Source organism: Nothobranchius furzeri, chromosome 17, assembly GCF_043380555.1.
Source record: "Nothobranchius furzeri strain GRZ-AD chromosome 17, NfurGRZ-RIMD1, whole genome shotgun sequence".
Classification (NCBI taxonomy): domain Eukaryota; kingdom Metazoa; phylum Chordata; class Actinopteri; order Cyprinodontiformes; family Nothobranchiidae; genus Nothobranchius; species Nothobranchius furzeri.
Genome location: NC_091757.1, coordinates 39013939 through 39035313, shown reverse-complemented (window position 1 = coordinate 39035313; position 21375 = coordinate 39013939). Strand labels below are relative to the sequence as shown.

General features: G+C 40.7%; 2 protein-coding genes across 3 annotated transcripts in view; both read right to left on the bottom strand.

The window, feature by feature from the left end:
* The window catches only part of LOC139063601 (zinc finger protein 235-like), a 67532-nt gene that overhangs the window by 35449 nt on the left and 10708 nt on the right, over positions 1-21375 (bottom strand). Inside the window, exon 1 of one of the 2 annotated variants that reach the window (XM_070545957.1) lies at positions 17852-18109. The exons of the other annotated variant lie outside the window; for it this stretch is intronic. The gene's annotated coding sequence lies outside the window, so the exon portion shown is untranslated. Of the gene's footprint in view, positions 1-17851; positions 18110-21375 lie in introns of those variants that run through there. 2 annotated transcript variants of the gene reach the window in all.
* LOC139063733 (uncharacterized) lies at positions 2664-6973 on the bottom strand. Its single transcript, XM_070546434.1, has 10 exons — positions 6946-6973; positions 6289-6343; positions 5065-5579; positions 4718-4946; positions 4450-4610; positions 4144-4250; positions 3903-4049; positions 3567-3793; positions 3326-3453; positions 2664-3234 (listed from the first exon to the last, which is right to left on the bottom strand). Exons 1-10 carry the CDS (start codon positions 6971-6973, stop codon positions 2810-2812), a joined length of 2022 nt encoding a protein of 673 aa, XP_070402535.1. The 3' UTR covers positions 2664-2809.

Sequence of the window (21375 nt, the reverse complement as noted above, 5' to 3'; positions counted from 1 at the left end):
AGGGGCTGTGTCCGAATCCAGGGGTAGGATGCTTGTGAGTGCGCATTTTGAGGTCGATGACGTCAAAGCGCAGTGACGAGTACTGTCCGAATTCCAAGAATCCTCATTCTCGCGTCCTCAAACGCGTCCTCGCTCTACCCACATTTCGAGGATGGGTCTGATGGATCCTCACAGGAGCAAGGGTATCCCAGCATGCTTTGCGCGCCGGCCGCTGGACTCGACACTCGCAACAACGGCGGACGGAGCGGGACAGCAGTGCAGCTTAAAATGTAAGTTAGTTAAAAAAAATAGCGGTCAAAAAAATAAAATACGTGTTTGGGCACTTTTGGTTTGTTTTTTATATACGATCTAATACCGCAAATTGTTTTTTTCATGTAATTTAAGGCTAAAACATGCCCCACCGAAAACCAGCTTGAATGTGTAATAGGAAAAAACCACCGTAAACTAGCTTGATCCCAGCAGGCTTTTTAAAAGAAAATAGCGGTAGAAAACTAAGCTGAAAGCGATTCTGTTTATAGACATTTTTCGTTTGTATAAGTACATTTTAAGCAGAAATCAGCGAGAACGAGCTTGTATGGTGGTCCCGTCATAATTCCCGTGTGTGTGTGTTTATTTAGCGAATAAAGCTTCTCATCATTTGTTTTAAGGTTAACACCCCACCGTAAACTTGCTTGAAAGTCTAATAGGAAAAAACTCACCGTAAAAGAGCTTGCATCTTATGTAATCATGTAACGAACGCCAAAAATAACGAAAACTAAGTTTAATGTTTATTTAAGTTAATTTTTAAGAAACCACATTACTGATTTAATGTTTTTAATTTCATTTTAGGCAGAAAAAAACACAGAACACAATTTTCATCTCCCATGTTGATAAATTAAAATATTGTTTATTGCATGTTTTATCAACTATGATTTATAATCTGACTTTGTTCTTCTATTCCTCTCTATTCTCATCCAGAACCAGTACCTTTAAGGAGCATCTGTAATTTCATTATGCCCACAGTGTTCTCTGTTGTTAAATGACAATAAAGCCTTGTAATTCTAATTCCCTTTGTCTGTAGGACTGCAAGTATCCAGGGTCAGGAGAGGGAGTCAGTGGAAAGCCCACTGCTGAAACCTGGCCCTGGTTTGTCCCCATGGACGAGGTGTTGGGACAGAGGCCTTCCACTATGCCTCCTGTCCTTATTGCTTCCATTCCCGAGGACACTCCAGGGCCAAGTGCAGCAGTGGGTGAGACAGAGGACAGGGAGAGTGGTGGAAGGAAGCCGGACTCCTCATCAGGGAGAAAAAGGAGAAGGGCTGATGAGCTCCTTGACCTGATCAGGGAGGACATGAGACAACAGAGGGAAGCAGAGGAGAGGAGAGAAAGAAGGATGGACAGATTTTTAGCATTGATGGAAAGGATGGCAGAGAAATTGTTTTTTTTTCTTTTAGTTTCTTCTGGTTCAGGTTCTATATATGTGTTTGAATGTTTTTGTTATTTGTTTAAATGTAATAAAATTTCTATTAATTGATAACTCTTTTTTGATCATTAACAGTTTTATTATTCAGTTTTTAACAAGTAACAACATAGTAAATAAATTGTAAGGGAACACTGTAAGGAATAAAAGTAAAGATAAAAGTAAAATATATACAGTAAACTTGGAAAGCAGGGAGTCTTTGGTGGTGTTGCTAAATCTACTAAACATGGATCGAGGTGGATGGAGTGCAGAAACCGAGATCCGTGGCTGAACGTTTCTGGTTGGCAAGTGGAACATCAGACAGAGTGGTCTGCAGAGGGTGCTTCTGGATGTCTCATCTCACTGACCACTGCATCGTCCATCAAAAGGGTTTGCTGGGCTGGCTCAATCGACGGCTGTCACATCACTAACATTCAGATATATGCAAAAAAGGAGATCATGAGTATAATACTTGTAACTCTAGCAGATAACAGGACTAAATGATTTTTAAACTTTAAATACAAAGGCCGGTGACGTTTATTGAGCCGTCGCAGCTCCTCAAAAGCCACAAATAAAATGAAATATTGCTGTGGATCCATTTTCAACGTCGCTACTAGCTTGTTAGCCTGTTTGCTGCCGTCACGGTAGCTAGGCAACTTGACCTGGGGGCGGGAATAACAACGAGGCTAGTACTGTCCGAATTCAGAGCCACTGACTTCCGGTTTTAGCGGTCTTGCAAGGACCAGGCCTTGCTAGACCGGCGAGGACCCGTACTCACAAGCATCCTACCCCTGGATTCGGACACAGCCAGGGAGAAGTGATTAGGGAAAATGGCGGCAGGTGTGTGGAGTGAGAGCTGGAGGGAAGACAGGTGAACCTAATAATCAAAATGGGCAAACAGAAACAGAGGAGGCCAAACTAAACCTAATGGCTGCGGGAAGAATTAACACACACACAACACACACACACACCATCACACACCATACCTGTCAACTTTTGGATTTGAAAATAAGGGAAAATTTACAACACCGGCAGCGAGCCAACCCGCCGCCACAGCCGAGCGCTAGTATATCTTACATTGTAAGATAGGTGTACAAAAAATCTATAATAACCACTTTTCAACCACTTACTACAATTCAGTGATCAGAATCTGAGGCATACCTTTGTTGACATTGAAATGCTGTGAACATTCTGTTATAATACAGCCTAAATGAAAACACAAAAGGGGAAATGAAGCATATTTATTGATTTTACATTTTTCATTTTATATACAAGTCAACACATTACTTCATGTTTATTTCACATTGCTTGTCTTTAAGTTAAACATTTACATTTTATTTTCACTACACATTTTCTTTAGATGTATCATGTTCACTCATGTGGCTCTCTGACATTCACTAATGACTTATTATACAAATGTGTTGCAGATTTAGCATTCTTTAACACTTTTTTGGAAGGAGTGTATTTGTAGGCTGGGCCAGAGTGGTTGATTTTACATGACAGTAAAGCACAAACAGTGCTGTTGTCTAATGACATCCTATTCTCTGTAGCAATCTTTCTCACCATACTAAACACCCTTTCAGAACTGGCATTGCTGTGGGGAATGCAGAGTAAAGCCTTCATTAATCTTGGCAGCTCACTGAACCTCACATCCTTCCCTATCAGGCCCCAGAATCTGTCAATGTTGTCTTCTTGGGGGAGTTGCTTGCTATTTGTCACCTGGTAGTCAACGAGTTCCTCTCTCAGCCTATCTTCACTTAAGCTCAACTGAGGAAACATGGCCCCTAGCCTTTCCACTGGAAAATAAAGAAAGTGTTGCAAATCTAAACCATGCAATATTTAATCAATTCAATCATTCTATCAATGGAGAACTGCCCTAACATCTACCTGCCCCTGGAGGAATGTCGAGGCGAGCAGCAGGGTCCAGCACTTTCAAGTCCCTCAGGAGTGGATGGTCAAGGGGAAAGGAGGAGAACATCTTCTGAAGCGCTGCTTCATAGAACCTTCTCACAGATCTACAACAGCGTAAGAGTAAAAAACTGCATTAGTGGCAGCATTTTAGGCACAGTACAGCATATTCTCTCATACTGATGATGACCATTATAAAACAGCTGGGTAATATACTCACTGAAAGATTTTCTTCTCAGTGGACATGGGAAGCTCTACGCTTTTCATGAAGGCCTTTGTGTCTGCTCCAATAAAGAGCTCCTCATCAGCCAACTGATGTCCTTGTCCATACTCCACCTCCCTGAGAGGTATACCTACGATGGCCCTGGCTGGTATGAGGTAGCCCAGGATCCTCCTAATCAGCCTGCACATTTCCTCTTCCAGTCTGTGAATTTGTACTTCCTCTGACTGTAGAAAATATCATGGGTCACAACAAAATATCAGTGAATTAAGAATGCTACAATTAGCAAAATCAAATTTAATATTTACACATACATTCAATAACACTGATACCCACCTGGAAGGCAATATTAAAATCAGATAAAGATTTAAGGGCAGCAGTCAGGAACATGAAGTAGATCTTCATGACTGGATCACGCAGATGGCTGGCTAAATCATGTATTTTGGCGCTCCTCTCCACCTCCTCATGACTGTTGAAGTAGGCCTAGAGTACATAGGGAAACAGGGTGGCAATAGTTAAATAAAAGGAAAACACAGAATAGTAAGCTGTATGTATCTGCTGGAGTTACCATCCTTACCTGCAGTGCGTCCCACTGGTTCAACACTCTCTGGACACAGGTTAACAGACTCAGCCATTGGGTGCTGCAGTACCTGAGGAGCTTCAGGTGGTCTGAATCGGTAAAATCTACAAATTATTTATAGATTTCACATCTTTTTGCACGGTAATATAGACAATTATTTAGTTAGTGGATGGAAATGTATGTGTATGTCTGAAGAGTATCAACTGCAGGCCTATTTATTTATAATAATTTACCTTTTATCAAAGTGGGTGTATATCCCAACCAGGAAGTCTTCCACTGGTACCTGTGCTGCTTTGATGGCACAGCCAGTGGCCAGTTGTGCTAGGTGGCAGATGCAGCCAAGGTCCTGGACATGGGGCTGGCTGGTCTTCAGTCTGCTGATGACAGAGTTGTGTCTGCCTTTCATGACACTGGCGTTATCAGAGTTAAAGGCTATCAGGTTCTCCCATGGAATTCCTCTTTTTCTATTGGAAATATGAAAAAAATGCCATAAAATGTCTTACACTAAATGTAAGATTATAATTAAATGCAAATTACTACACACGTCAACAACACATTGCAGTTCCCCTACCTTAATGCTTCACTCAGCTTTTCATACAGATTTTCTGCATTTCCCACATTGCATATGGGCATCTCCATGAATTTTGTAGCGACCTGCAGAGTGGCCTCATCGTAGAGTCTGGTCAGGATGACGAATTCTTTGTCCGTTTTTCTGTTGCTCGACTCGTCGCACATCAATGAAAAGGGCTGAGATCGGCATGTTCTGGCCAACTCATCATCTAGCTCTGCTGCTATGGCACCTGTTGAGTGAATGCCCAGTAACGTTAGCTAGCAATTTGCCACCAATATGCCTGCTGGACATGATTATGACTATGTATACGCTTTCATAATATTCATACTTAATTTGAATCAACTTACCTTTGATAAGTTGCGTAGATTTGGTTTTCCCCGCAGAATATTTTCGTGCAATAGCAGAGTCCGGGAACATCTCAGCTACACACTTGTTGAAGTCGTCACAGAAGGTGAAAGAAACATTGTTTTTGGCACACAGCATTGCCATTTTAACCTCCGCATTTATGACCTGGTCAGCCTCTGTGGTATTCCTAGTTACAAATGCCGACATCGTCTGGGCATGTTTCTGTGCTTCTAGCCAGCGCTTGTGCTTGGTTGATTTCTCATGCTGACTGACATCATTCCTTCCCCCGTGGGAGACACTAAAGTCGCAACTGCAAATCTTACAAAAAGCGTGACTTTGTCCCATCCTGCTCTTCTTTAGAAAAGTAAATTCGCTGTCCCATTTTTCTAGATATTTACACGATTTCTTTGATTTTTTGGCAGGAATGCCTTGTTCACTTCCATCATCGCTCTCGTTTGTTGTTCCTGTTATGTTCCCGCTGTCTGCACAAATCTCGCGACAACCAGTTCTCGCGAGGCTACAGATAATTTTAAAGAGGCAGAGGAATTTTAAAAATACGGGAGATTTACGGGAAAATAATAATTCGGGAGGACGGCAGGAAAGCAAAGTAAAATACGGTAGTTTCCCGGCCAAAACGGGAGACACACACACACACACACACACCCACATTGAACTGGGGAATGGACACACACACACACACACACACACACACACACACACACACACACACACACACACACACACACACACACAATGAACTGGGGAATGGACACACACCCACACACAGCTGGGGACAAAGAGGCTGGAGCTGCAACTTGGGGCACAGAGGATAACTAAATGAACACTGGACCTGAGGGGATGATAAAAAGATCTACAAACAGAAGACACCATATAGAGACGCAGACATGACACATGAGGGCGCTAGAGGACACAAAAGGAGCACCTAGAGAACAAAAGGAGACACATGAGATGAGACGCCGACACAGACCATGACAGCATATACAATACATTACGGTAGCCACCGGGATTCCCTGTCTTGAGCGCAACAAATCACAACACAGATTCAGAGACGTGCTGAGTTTGTCATCCAAAATGCTCCGTTTTATAACTTTTGAATGGCTGATCAGATTCAAATAATTCCAATGGTTCCTAAAAGTACATAAAAGCAGCTTTCCAATGATCTATAGCATGAAGCAATCGGAGTTATGAAAAATATCGCTGCCTACGAGGGGAAATCCTGCTGTACAGCCTGATTGAAACGGAGCGCAGCGCAGCGCCACCCTAAAAAGAAATTTAGACAAGGAGAGTCAAAAACAATCCGAAATTAAGCATGCACATTAAAATACGCGCCCATTCAGACTCCTCTTGTCCTTCAGATTGATCAGCTGCAGGCTCAGTCGGCTCTTATTGGCTCTGGATTGAAGGATCAATGGATGTGAATGGGAATACCAATGAAAATATTAAGCTGGTACTGGTAATGATAAAACTGACAGGATGCAATTGATGCAGATCTGAGTGTGGTTTATGTTATGGAATGAGAAAAGCAGCTGATCTCTGACGTGACTTGTCTTCAGGCTGTTGTTTACTTGGTTCTGCTTGTCCTTGACAGGGTTTCTCCTCTAAAACCTGCCTCTGTTTGCTTCGATCACTGCAGATAGGAACTTACTGCTGTTGTTAGAGGCTGCAGTGAGCGGCAGTAACAACTGAACCAAAAAGGAAAACACCCTCGGTTCAGAGATTCTATTCATACTCAGCAGGGTTGATAAGCTAATGGCTAGGTCGAGGTCAGTCAAGACCACGTTGCAATGCTGCCATCTTTAAACAGATCTGTTCAGCAACAAATCACAGCTCTTCGTGTGATTTTACATGATAAACCCTTCTACCTTTTTCAGCTTCACTGCTCAAGATCATTTAGGAAGATGTTTTTCAAAATTCCCAGCTAGGCTTGGCAACTGCATTAAAAGTGTTACATTTTTAATTTAAGCTTGTTCAAACCATTGATCGTAGGGATGTTCCAGCAGGATCACGAATACTGGCTGTGGAGTCCCGATAACAGCGTTTTAAATTATTTTTACCTTCAACTTTAGCTTAGTTTATACTTCTGTGTCTGCGTTGGTGCAGAGTCATGCAACACTGTTATCTGTGGTTCAGGGGCTTTCCAACAGGCACGCAAGTACAGACAGAGCCCAATGTTTTAACTATCTGCTGAAAGCTACGGAGATATGCAAGCCTGTGATTGGTCAGGACTCTGCTTCCTTTACCTTCACCAAAAGCACCACCATTCCCCATTAAAGACTGTTACGCAGTAAAAGTGCGGCGATATAAACGTTAATACAACCGTGACTGAAGGAGTACAACATACTTTTATTTTTGTAAGGAAATTACAGGAAACTTGGCTTTGGAGGTGGTGACTGCATGAAGAGGTGGAGGAGAATGAGAGACACATTTGTCAGTGTTCAAAAAAACTTCTGAAATACATAAATACAATATAAACACACATTATAAATACTCTAGAGCAGGGGTCACCAACGTGGTGCCCGCGGGCACAAAGGTGCTCTCGGGGTAACCACGGGGTGCCCGCAGGCTATGTTCTAAAAATAGCACTAGTCACCACTGAACTTGACTTTATATCTCCTTTTTTTATTGTGTTGCTTTTCTTTTTGAGTCACAGTTGCATCAATGCTTATTTGAAAATGAAACTATTAACGAATAATTTTTAAGAACAAAAATATTTTATATTTTGTATGTTTTTATATTTTACCATCAACATATAAATAGTACTTTACCGTACGTGAATGTGGCAGTAGTGCAATCACACAGGCTGCAAGCTGCCATTAAAAACCGTAGAAGATGTAAACATGAACTTTCTTTGACCTACTAGTTCGATTCGGCGTTAAGCTAACGGGCGGCAGGTGCTGTTCCAATGAGGAGCTGGATACCAACCGAAAATGGCTGAAAAACGAAAGAAAACATATAATTTTCATAGTGATTGGGAGGAGGAGTTCTTTTTTACACTTGTGAGAGAAAAATGTGTGTGTCTCATTTGTGGTATGACTGTGGCGACAGCAAAGCGGCACAATGTGGAGAGACACTTCAGTACTTGTCATAAAAGCTACAATGCTAGCTACCCACCTAGCAGCGCACTATGGAAAGAAAAAGCATGTGAGTTAAAGGCAGCTTTGGGCAAACAGCAGTCTTTATTCAAGAAGCCGGTGGAAAAGTCACAAAAAACGACAGAAGCGTCATTTAGAGCCACACATTTTTTGATTAAGAACAAGAAGACATTTTCAGATGGAGAAGTTTTCAAAGAAGCAATGATGATAATCGCAAAGACTGTATTTAAAGATGAGAAGAATGGAACCAATGTCATCTCCACTCTCTCCAACGTCCAACTGGGTGCAAGTACAACGGTATGAAGAGTGACGGCTATGTCACTATGTCTCACTATGAGAACTTAACAGAGCAGCTGGAGCAGGATGTGGCAACATGCAAGTGGTTTAGCATCCAGTGTGACGAGTCTGTGGACTGCAGCAGTTCAGCACAGCTGATGGTCTTTATTCGTATGGTTTTTGATGACTTCTCCACAAAAGAGGAACTTCTGACATTACTGCCCCTCCAGACAACTACAAGGGGAGTTGATATATACAACGCAGTTAAGAGTTTTCTTATGGAAAAAAAAGTACCACTAGAAAAGCTAGTGTCCATGATCGGCCGGCATACAGGTTTCATCGCGCCCTGCAAAGGTGACACAGACTTCCCAACATTTCTACATTACCACTGCATCATTTATCAGCAGGCGATATGTTCAAAAGTGACCGGATTTGAGCATGTGATGACTCCTGTTGTGAAGATCATAAATAGCATCCGCTCCAAAGCCAAACAGCACAGGATATTCAAACTACTATTGGAGGAGCTGTCAGCAGAATATGGCGACCTGTTACTACACACAGAAATCAGATGGCTCAGCAGGGGACGGGTTTTGCAACGTTTTTTTCTTTCACTTTTGTGTGAAATCAAGAAGTTCATGCAATCCAAAGGTGAAGACATCTCGTTGCTGGAGGACACTGAATGGATTCTTGACCTTGCATTTTTAACGGACATCACTGGGAAACTTAACCATTTGAACTGTGAGCTGCAAGGCAAAGGTAAAACTGTTGCTGACATGATAAGTGCTGTAAATGCATTCAAAGCCAAGATGAACATTTTCTCTGTGCATTTACAGAAAAAAAGGGTGCTGCACTTTCCTTATGTGCAGTCAGTGATGAATGACCATGCTTCTGCATCTGAGACTTTTGACAAAGTTGTGGACAAATACCCTGAAGTCATTAACAGACTTGGACAAGAGTTTGAGAATAGGTTTCGTGACTTTGATCAACTTGAGCCATGTGTGTCATTCATCTCCCAATACTTTTGTGCAAGTAGAAATTGCATGCATTGCTGAGCAGCTAAGTGCAACATTCAGCTTGAATGCTGGGGAGGTGGAGATAGAAATTATAACACTGCAAAACGACCTCCATCTCAAAGCCCATCAAAGTGAACCAAACTTTTGGTGCCTTGTGGATACAGAGAAGTACAAAGGTGTGTGCACAGCAGCTATGAAGGTTGCCTGCATGTTTGGTTCAACTTATCTCTGTGAATCAGCCTTTTCTGACATGAACTTCATAAAGAGCAAACACAGAACACGCCTTACTGATGCTCATCTACATGACTCAGTCAGAGTTGCAGTATCAAGTTACACCCCAGATTACAGCAATCTGGTGCCAGGTTTCCCACTAATAGAAATGTGCCAGATGTTTTCAGCTAAACAGCTGCATGGCAAAGTTCCAACATATTCAAGCTGTTATGTACAGATTTAGTTAAAAATGCTAAAGATTTAGTGGTAAAAAGTTGTGTTTTGCAGGACTGAAAGGTTACATAACTGACATCTTACCTAGTCTGATTAAGATTGTTTCAGAAGTAGTTAGTAAAAATGGGACATGTTTTTCCAAGAAATGTTGCAGAAGTGATTATTTGAATATGAGAGACAACTGAAATGCACTGAGATAAAAAAAAGTAAGTGTTACATGTTGAGATTTATCTGTTTCCTGCCTTAAATCATTATTATTATTTGAGAAGCAAATTAAATGTTGTCAGACATATCAACATTGAATTAAAAATAAAAATAAACTAAGTTTTCAGAAGTGTGTCATGTACAGGTAGCCCTTCGTATTACTCCGTACCCTTTAAGTTGCTCTCGGTTTCAAAAAGGTTGGTGACCCCTGCTCTAGAGACACGACTTCACTGGTGGCAGGATACTCCACAAAATTGCTGCGCCCTCTGTTGTCCTGGTGGAGAATTGCTACACAATACTGACACCAGTGGATGAACGAAGGAAAATGTCTACGTCAGTGTGTGTGTGTGTGTGTGTGTGTGTGTGTGTGTGTGTGTGTGTGTGTGTGTGTGTGTGTGTGTGCAAACTTGCTGATGAAGTATAAACTAGGTTTTAGTTTATTTTTTACTAATTTAGGACCAAATTTTTCACTGCAATAAGAACTAGAAAATTTGCATTTATTGCACAAATGCTGTTTGAATGCTGGATAGCTGAAACTGTAAGCTGAAGCTGCTGAACAGCTGAACTGAAGCTGCTGAACAGCTGAACTGAAGCTGAAACAAAGCAAAACTGTCAAAATAAGCTGAATGTCTTGAAAGATGTAGAACACATGTGTCAGACACAAGGCCCGCGGAGCATTTTTATGTGGCCTGCGAGATAAATATCAAAAATATATTAAAACTGGCCCGCTGGCCGATTTTTCCGCAAAGACTTCAACTCCCATGATGCTTTGCGGCGTTAGCGCAGAGCCAAAGTGCCCCCTCCTTTGTGTTTTTTCTAGCGCCTGCTGCCGGTGTCTGCAGCTCTGCTGTCTCGACAAACTAAACACTCCTCTCACTCAGCACCGAGTGCACTCAGCTATTTTCTGACGTTGAAGCCCAGAAACGGAGATTCTAGCTGCTCAATAATGTGTTTACGACTGAAAGAGAAAGTTTTCCAACTAACTTCCAGACAGAGCTGATATAACTCCAGCGAGCAGCGACACGCTCAAACCAGCACGACTCTGTGGTTGCTGTCGTTGTGTTTCCTCCCCGACACACAACAACGTGGTCAAGCTGCTCAGACATGTTCATCAGCACAAACCTATGTGAGCACCTGTTGTCATCTAATGTTGTCATTATTATGATGAAGATGAACAAAACAACAGGAGTCTCCTCCTCAGCTCAGATCAACCCCATGATGCAGGTATCTGGCTGGAACAGGTGAGCATCACAGTAAATCAGTGGAGCAAACTGAGCTTTAAATATGTTGGTTTTATGCTCTTTTTCTGCTCCAAAACATGAAAGTTAACAGGTGAGATGTTGCATTTTCATTTAAGATAAAATAATACTTTTATTTTGTTGTTGGCCCGTGAGAAAAGATTGAACAGGAAGTGGAAAGGCTGCAGATAGATGAATAGAATAGTAAATCCCTTTATTGTTCCTCAGTGGGGAAAGCTAGACGTCACAGCAGCGATGACATTTATTACAGGAGAAAAAAGGACAATAAAAAATAAGAAAAATGAATGAACAGGAAAACTTAAATCCTGAATAGATTTTAAAAATGCTGCTTATACCACAAATAATGAATACCACTGATGCCTTTTATTTAAAACTGACTTGCTCGTGTGTAATTTGGTTATTCCAAATTCAGTGTTAATGAAGAAATATGTTTGTTTCCAAATTTAAAGTTTCAAAATTGCATATATGTTGATAAAGAAAATGTGCAAATTTGCCGTCACTTTTTCAAAAAATATTAAGTTTGGCCCTCGACTCCGTCCCAGAGTTTCATTTCGGCCCAGTGTGAGTTTGAGTTTGACACCCCTGCTTTTAAGTGATGAGAAAAACATCTTAAATTCATTTAAGAAGCCTGAGAAACATGGCTTAGCACTCCTCCATTTAGCACAATGAATATGAGATTTACCCAACAGAATTAATATGTTGATAGTGTCGGTGACAAACAATGCAGGATAATCTCAGTACAAAAGAATGTCATTTGATTGAAATGAGGGCATATTGTTAATTTTTAAGGAAATCCAGTTTTTTAAGTCACACCAGAAGCATGGAGTAATAGCACATATAAAAAACACATGTTCAAGTGTTTCATCTTCACTAGTACAGAAAGAGTATTGTTCTACTTTGAAGCCAAATCTCTTTTTTAGAAATTCTGCCACCGGATAAACTTTGTTAATGATTTTAAAATGCGTTTCCTTCACCTTGGGTAGAATAGGCCATTTTGTATACTTTGAGAAAGCATTAACTGTATTGGAAGCAATCAAACTTAAATCACTTTTAGTATCTTTTATTCCAAAGTTGTGAAATACCATACCTTAGTTTAAACTTTAAAGGAATTACTAATGAAACTGTTATTACATTTTTTGTCCAGCAGATGGCGGTGTCCTAGCATTAGATTTGGCAATACTGGGGAGAGGTTGTTGTGTATCATAATTTTTTTTTTATCAAATTAAGTAGAGGTGGTGGGATTAACTTACATAATTTACTATATTCTTTTTGCGAGCAATTTAAATTAAATTATTTTAAAAATTCTGTGTAGCTTAAGAGAATACCATTCACATCCATAAGATCTGATACAAATAGAATCTTTTTATTAACCCATTCACTTTTAAGCATAGATTTACGATTAAGCGTCATGACCCTATTGTTCCATATTGTGGAGTTATGGGGAGAGAAATTGTGGGTAAACATCATTTTCCAAAAGTGTAAGGTCTGTCTGTGAAAGTTGGATAGCTTAACTGGACTCTTATTAACCTCAAAATAACATTTTAAGAAGAAGTCCAAACCACTCACTTTGTTGAATATAGATTTAGGAATGTGGAACCACATAGAGTCTAAATGAGATAAACATGACTTTAACCATTTAATTCTAAGGGTAGCAATCATAGATACAAATTCTGGAGCGTTGATACCACCTTTACTATATTCCTTCACTAGTTGAGATCTTTTAATGTAGTGTGTTTTGTTTCTCCACAAAAATTGGTAAATTATTTGGTTAGCTTTAGTAATATTTTTTGGGGGAATATATAAAGAGCAGCAGGGAAAAATCAGTTTCAAGTTGCCCTCAGTTTTAGCAAGAAGGCTCCTTCCAAAAATGGTGAGATCTCTAGTCAGCCAGTGATTGAGTGTTTTCTTCAAATCTAAAATACAGTCAGAGATATTAGAATCTTCTCTTTTACTTAAGTTTGTGGAAAGTAACACGCCTAGGTATTTGACTTCTGATTCAACTTTAATCGAAGCAATTGAGGAGTGTGGGCTTGTGTGAATTGGTAGAAGTTCACATTTTTCAAATTAAGAGATAGTCCAGATGCTTTAGAGAAAAGAGATAATATTGATAGTTTTTTCAGCCACAGATTCATCTTTAAGAAAAATACATGTGTCGTCCGCAAACTGACTTATTTTGAATTCTTTATTAAAGATTGATATTCCTTTAATGGAGTTAGAATTTTTAATTAGTGATGTTAAAAGTTGAGTTGCCGATATAAAAATCTTTGGGGATATAGGGCATCCCTGTCAAATTCCTCGATTTATATTAAATCCAGAGGTCAGACCTGGGTTAATGACTCGACCAGTGACCAGCATGTAGCTTTTAGCAGTTGTGATGGAGAAATGATTACAGCTAATAAATATGGAGCATTTGTAAAAAAAGAGGCAGAAACAATGTGTGTTTATTTAGCTTTAGTCTCTAGATGAGATGCCTTTTTTTACTCGTTGGCTTTTCACCTGCTTGTAAAAACTCAACTTTTCTTTCAGTTAAATTGATCAAAACCAATGAGAGAAGTACAGAATCAGAATCCAGACCAGATCCTAAATTGATCCTTGTTTCAGGAAACCTAACAGCCACCAGGCGTCTGCTCTGACAAAACCAGAAACACAATCAGGTTTCTTAGTGTTTTCTTTTCTGATCCTGTCATGTTGTCTTTGTCCTCTTTGAACATCTTAGGTGTGTTCTTGCTGTGCGTTACTTCTAATTTCATGTATCTTGTTTTTAAAAAAGAACGACAACATGTCTTTGTCCTGTCCTGTCCATGACCTCCTGTTTCCTTCCATGTCCCCTTTTGTATCCATGACCTTTGACCCCTGTCTTTCTCTGGTGGTGGTTCCCCTCTTATTGGTTATCTTTCATCATCTACACTGTAAAAAAAAAACGTAGATTTTACGGTAAAACGGCGACAGCCGGGGTTGCCGAAATAGTTCCGTAAAATTACAGGTATTTTTTTTCTTTTACAGTAAGAAGGTGTGTTTATTGTTATTTTACGTTTAAAAATGGTGCTGAAGTCAGTATTTTACTGTAGAAGAAAATGTTTTTAGCTCTCTGCGTGCTCAGTCCCCCTAAACCTCTGATGCTAGAAGCGCCCCTGGCACACACTCTTTACACGCTTACTTTGATTTACGTGACAGAGTTCATTTCTACTCTCAAAGCGTTTAAAAGGACAAACAGGAGGCAGAAATGGGGAGGGGCAAGAGATGGAAACAGAGGAAAATGTAGAATGGCTCCAAAACTCCCAACTCCTAACAAAATAAAAGCCTTTAATAAGTGATCATGATTTAATAATATAGATGACAAGTAGGCCAACCTCTGTCCACCTTGCATGTGAGCACAGCAGCGACTGAGTTACAGCCTGTCACACAGGGCCGTGCAGAGACCTTTGACGGGGCGGGTGCTCAAAGTAAAAAAAGGGGCACTTATAGAGCAATCCAACAAGTTAGAAAATTCAGATAATGGGACCCTTGGGTTCAAACAACATAATAAAAATATATAAATTAGTGTCATTAGTGTTAATGTTAGTTCATAAATAATAGTTTTAGTTTATAAAGCTGACTTATATCTAGAGATGTTACAACCACATTTTTGCCCCTGATCCGAGTCCAAGTTGTTTGATTTTTGATTATCGTCCAATACTGAGTCCTGTTCTGATACCAGGTGGTGATGCAACGCATTATAAAAGAAGAAATAGGTCGTCCTTCTGTCTGTATTTGTCATTTTGTTATTTTAGCCTGAAAAGGTCACTCATTCAGGAAGTACATTTAACAGAAATCAAGATACTTTATTGCTATTGCACAGGTGTACAACCAAAGATATTTTGTGCCTACTAAAGACAGCTCTAGTAAGAGGTAGTAAAATAAATGTAAAATAAATGCAACCACAGAGAGTTATCCAGTGTGATCTACAGCTATGTTAGCTGAGATCTTTTTCCTGTCAGGAGAAAATTCTTGATCCCATTCCATGATCTCACTGAACTTAACACTAAACATGAGAGCTCTGCTACCAACCTAACAACAACATCCTTTACACAAAGGCACCATCATCCCATACGTGGCAGGAGTCTCAGAGAAACTTAGAAGAATCTTTTCCAAACACAACATCCCGGTAAACTTTAAACCCAACAACACCCTCAGACAGAACCTGGTCCATCCAGAAGACAAAACACCCAAACAGAAGCTCAGTGGGGTCGTTTATGCAGTCCATTGTAGGAGCACTGTCCAGATGTTTACATTAGAGAAACTAAACAAGTACACAAGAACATAAAACAACACAGGAGAGCCACCTCTTCAGGTCAGAACTCTGCAGTCCACCTTCACCTGAAGGACAAGGGACACACCTTTGAAGATGACAAAGTCCGCATTCTGGACAGAGAAGATAGATGATTTGAGAGAGGAGTAAAAGAAGCTATCTATGTAAAAACATGAAAACCCCACTTTAAATAGGGGCGGGGCTTAGATTTCACCTTTCCAGTACCAATAATGCAGCTTTGGTCAAGGTCAGTTTTACTTACAGAGCGCATTTACAGCAGCAAAGCTACACCAAATCACTGTACAAGGTAAAACAAATCAACAATAAAAACCTAAAATAAGATAAGCACACAACAGTCACAATCTATGATAAAAACTGTTAAAAACTATTAAGATGCTCAAGTCAACCTGCATTAAAAGCCAAATCAAAAAAATGCGTCTTAAGAAGGGATTTAAAATGCTCTAGATTCTGTGTGGTCCTGATGTTGAGAGGTAGCTTGTTCCACAGTTTGGGACCAACCACAGAGAACGCTCTGTCGCCGCGAGTCTTGTGGCGGGTTTTTGGAACTGTTAAAAGAGCTTGAGAGCTGGACCTCATGGTTCTGGCAGGGACGTAAGCGGACAGCAGCTCAGAGATGTAAACTGGGGCCAGGCCATGAAGGGCTTTAAAAACAAAAAATAAAATTTTGAAACGGACCCTGTAAGAGACAGGAAGCCCAATGGAGAGAGGCCAGAACCGGGGTTATGTGATCCCACTTGCTGGTTCCAGTCAGCAAGCGAGCCGCTGCATTTTGGACCAGCTGAAGTCGGTGTGGGGAGGACTGGTCCAGGCCAGAATACAGGGAGTTGCAGTAGTCCAATCGGCAGGACACGAACAGGTGGATGACATGTTCGAGGACATTAGCAGGAAGGTATGGCTTCACCTTTGCTATCTGCCTTAAATGATAAAAACCTTATTGGACCACTGCACTCACCTGTCTGTAAAGATTAAAAGAACCGTCTAAAAACACACCAAGGTTTTTAACACAGGGTTTTAGAAAACCAGAACAAGGACCAAGAGGACCAACAGCGTTGTTTAAAAGATTAAAACTTTTTTTTGAATCTCATTCAGTTTCAGTCTAGGTCACATCTTCCTGCATCTAATCAACATGATGACTCACCATCAATAGAGGCTAACGACTCATCAGGAGATGAAGAGGCGGGGTACTCAGAGTAGTTTCTGCTCTTTAAATAACAACAGAAAGCTACAGCTTATGAGCTTGACTCTCCCATATTCCAGTTAGAACTGACAAAGCTCCTCAGAGGAGAAGTGAAATGTTTTAAAGAAACCAAAGAAGTCCAGTTGCCTTCATCTGAACTCTTTGGAGTAATAGTCAATAATAAAAAATACATAATAAAGTAATAAAACGTATATAATTATGCTCACATTCACTTTTACCATCTCTTTGTGGGAGGCAGAAAATTTATCATGTTTAACACTCTTATGACCATAAATATAACAAGTATTTTCTTTTGTTTTATGGCTTTAAAATTGTAATAAAGTGTAAAATGTTTGTAACTCTGCTCCTTTTTTCAGAACAACCTCACAATAATGCTGGAATGAAGCTGAATCATTTAGTAAACAGTTGAGTGTTCAAATAAAAACCAGTGTGACTGTAAACTGTCCCTCCTCATGTCACCATCTACAGAAACAGTTTTCTGGGACACCTGACCAACCAGGTGGGCTTTATTTGTGACGTTTCCATAACTTTATAAAAGCTGCTGTTGAAGATGATCAGACTGTCTCCTCCTTTTGGTTCTCTGCTCTCCCGTCGCGGTTCGCTCCGTTTCTTTCAGTGACGCTGCAAAGCTGGTTTCCCTCTAATAGCGATTTTTGGAGTAAAATGAATTACATCATGTGATACCTCGTTGGAAAGCTGGTTTTATGTATTTTTAGCAACCGTTTGAATTATTCTTATTCGATTAGTAATTCAGAAGTTATGACCCGGAGAATCTAGAGTGAGAAACATCCGTGATTCTTTGTTTCTTCAACACTTCAGGAGAAGTCTCTCTCATGTCTCATTTTCTGTCCCAGACATGCAGCTACCTGACTCTGCTCCACACACACTAACCACGGACTCAAACGCACGTAAACAAAAGCTCTGATATTAAAATCTATCCAGCTGACGTGAAGCAGGCAGAAAAAAAACTTACAGTTAGATGAACGTAGACTCCTGTCCGCAGGGAAAACACCGGTCTGTCGTCTCCATGGCTACAAGGTAGAGCGACAGTAAGGACAACCAATCACACGTTAGTATGATGCGGCAGAGCCAATCAGTGAGCTTGTAGGTGGGTCTAAGGGAAAATAGCCTTCAGCTTGAGGCGGCTGCCTCCGCATGGTCCTAGTGCCCAATTTGTATCACAGTACAAGTGCTGGCCAGTAAATTAGAATATCATCAAAAGGTTGAAAATATTTCAGTAATTCCATTCAAAACGTGAAACTTGTACATTATATTCATGCAATGCACACAGACCAATGTATTTCCGATGTTTATTACGTTTAATTTTGATATTTATAGGTGACAACCAATGAAAACATCAAATCTGGTATCTCAGAAAATTAGAATATTCTAAAGGCCAATGAAAAAATGTTTGTTTCTCTAATGTTGGCCAACTGAAAAGAATGAACATGAAAAGAATGTGCATGTATAGCACTCAATACTTAGTCGGGGCTCCTTTTGCCTCAATAACTGCAGTAATGCGGCGTGGCATGGACTCGATCAGTCTGTGGCACTGCTCAGGTGTTATGAGAGCCCAGGTTGCTCTGATAGTCGTCTTCAGCTCCTCTGCATTGTTGGGTCTAGCGTATTGCATCCTCCGCTTCACAATACCCCATAGATTTTCTATGGGGTTAAGGTCAGGCGAGTTTGCTGGCCAATCAAGGACAGGGATACCATGGTCCTTGAACCAGGTGCTGGTGGTTTTGGCACTGTGTGCAGGTGCCAAGTCCTGTTGAAAGGTGAAGTCTGCATCCCCATAAAGTTGGTCAGCAGCAGGAAGCATGAAGTGCTCTAAAACTTCCTGGTAGACGGCTGCATTGACCCTGGACCTCAGGAAACAGAGTGGGCCAACACCGGCAGATGACATGGCACCCCACACCATCACTGACGGTGGAAACTTTACACTGGACCTCATGCAACGTGGATTCTGTGCTTCTCCGCTCTTCCTCCAGACTCTGGGTCCTTGATTTCCAAAGGAAATGCAGAACTTGCTTTCATCAGAAAACATAACTTTGGACCACTCAGCATCAGTCCAGTCCTTTTTATCCTTGGCCCAGGCGAGACGCTTCTTGCGCTGTTTCTTGTTCAAGAGTGGCTTGACACACGGAATGCGACACCTGAATCCCATGTCTTTCATGAGTCTCCTCGTGGTGGTTCTTGAAGCGCTGACTCCAGCTGCAGTCCACTCTTTGTGGATCTCCCCCACATTTTTGAATGGGTTTGTCGTCACAATTCTCTGCAGGGTGTGGTTATCCCTAGAGCTTGTACACTTTTTTCTACCACATTTTTTCCGTCCCTTCGCCTGTCTGTTAATGTGCTTGGACACAGAGCTCTGCGAACAGCCAGCTTCTTTAGCAATCACCTTTTGTGTCTTGCCCTCCTTGTGCAAGGTGTCAATGATTGTCTTTTGGACAGCTGTTAAGTCAGAAGTCTTCCCCATGATTGTGGTGCCTTCAAAACAAGACTGAGGGACCTTTTAAAGGCCTTTGCAGGTGTTTTGAGTAAATCAGCTGATTAGAGTGGCAGCAGGTGTCTTCTATATTCAGCCTTTTCAGAATATTCTAATTTTTTGAGATACCAAATTTGGAGTTTTCATTAGTTGTCACTTATGAATATCAAATTTAAATGTAATGAACATTGGAAATACATTGGTCTGTGTGCATTGCATGAATATAATGTACAAGTTTCACGTTTTGAATGGAATTACTGAAATATTTTCAACCTTTTGATGATATTCTAATTTACTGGCCAGCACTTGTATAACAGTTTTGTATGGTAAAATCTGACGAACGACCGGAAAAAGGGCACTTTGGGCACTTCGGACAAAAGGGGCAGGGTCTCAAGCAAGCCCCCCCCCCCCCCCCCCCCCCCCGCACGTGCCTGCTGTCACACGACCAAAAACAACAGCTGCTGAGCTCAGGACCTTGTAGGCAAAACAGTTGAGGCCTGAAGGTTATGTAACTAGAAATAAAGATGAAGAATTAAGCACTGACCAAATTAAAGACGATACTTCATCGGCAGGGATTTACCCTCTGGTTGAAGTAGCTAACCCCAGATTCGGTGTAGGAGAGGACAATCGTCCGACAATATCTGTTTATCGACCTTGGACTCAAGACTGATACAGAGCAGGCAGCCAAAGGTTTGACCCCATATAATAATGATGTTGAACAATTCTGCTCTGATTTACACGAGTTGAGAAACAGCTTTGGTCTAAAGGGTCTAGAAATCATGAAAGTTGTCCAAACTGCTTTAGGGCACCGTTGGGGCAGGGTAGCAGGAAGGTATACAGGTGTTGATGCACAAGGGAAACCATTACCTGCTGGATCTGCAGATCTCACTACACAACTAGATGGTTTACTAGCAGTGTTGGGAGTAACACGGTACAAATGTAATTAATTACTGTAATGCATTGCTTTTTGCTGTAATGTGGTAATGTAAGGCATTACAGGGAAAGAAAATGGTAATATTTACTCGGTACAATTGTCAGTAACGTGGTAATTACAATGCATTTTTAAACCCAGAATCAAGATGTGGGTTTCCTAAAAATTCAAATTGCGGGAAGCCTGAAAAAAGATCCAGTATCCACATATATTACGTCATTTATGGACTCAGCTTTGCAGGCATTCTATGAGCAGAAAGGACGCAGCAGTAATGGCTCAAATACTCCAGCTGCATCCTGCGCACGGCTGCTGTTATATTCACAAAATCGCTCCACCAAAACAAAGTAATTTGTTTGCGATCGTTTATATCAGCCCATATCTCTGGTACTTCATGTACTTTTCAGCTGAGTTCATTATCTGTGCCCCAGTAATTTCAACTCATTGCTGCTGGAGCGCAGCGCATATTAAGCTTTTTTTTTTTTGCGTTGGGTAGATCCCTTTGGCTGATTAGTTAGAAACTAGGAAATCTAGGAAACAGTTTTTCTGGAAGACGGAGAAAACATGCAGCATGCAGGAAGGTTAGGGAGAGAAAGGGCAGGAAATTATTCAAATAAAATGAAGAAAACAAAACAAAGTGCTTGAAAACAAAAAGAGTAGGTAGATTTATCCTCAATACACATTTTTACCAGTGAAAAGCAATAATATATAAGCATTTAATATTTATACTAGTGATAGAATCAGATCACCCCAGAAGTCAGTCCCACATCCAGGGCCGTATCAAGGAATTTGAGGACCAAGGCAATTATAGGCTTGGAGCCCCCACCACCTCACTCCCTGCTCAATTAATATAAGATGGCAGAGTGCTGAGAGCACAGATTGTTGTTGCTTTTATTTAATAAACAATTATTTTAAAGCACTGTTATTATATCTGACTGTTTTTAACAGCAATCCTAGCTCAGATACCACATCACCTTCCACATATATGTCATGAGCTCACTGAGTGTCACATGACCAGATTCATACTGAAGTTGTTTTGGTGAAAGTAACTTAAAGTAATGGAAAAGTAGTGCAATGCCTT

What these genes read in the sequence shown, in the direction of transcription:
- LOC139063733 (XM_070546434.1), bottom strand. Translation starts at nt 6,973, where the DNA reads ATGATCTTGAGCAGTGAAGCTGAAAAAG. An exon ending in AAGCTGAGTGAAGCATTAAG is followed by an intron (nt 4,611 to 4,717) that starts GTAGGGGAACTG and finishes TATTTCCAATAG; the next exon opens with AAAAAGAGGAATTCCATGGG. An exon ending in CGACATTCCTCCAGGGGCAG is followed by an intron (nt 3,235 to 3,325) that starts GTAGATGTTAGG and finishes TTTATTTTCCAG; the next exon opens with TGGAAAGGCTAGGGGCCATG.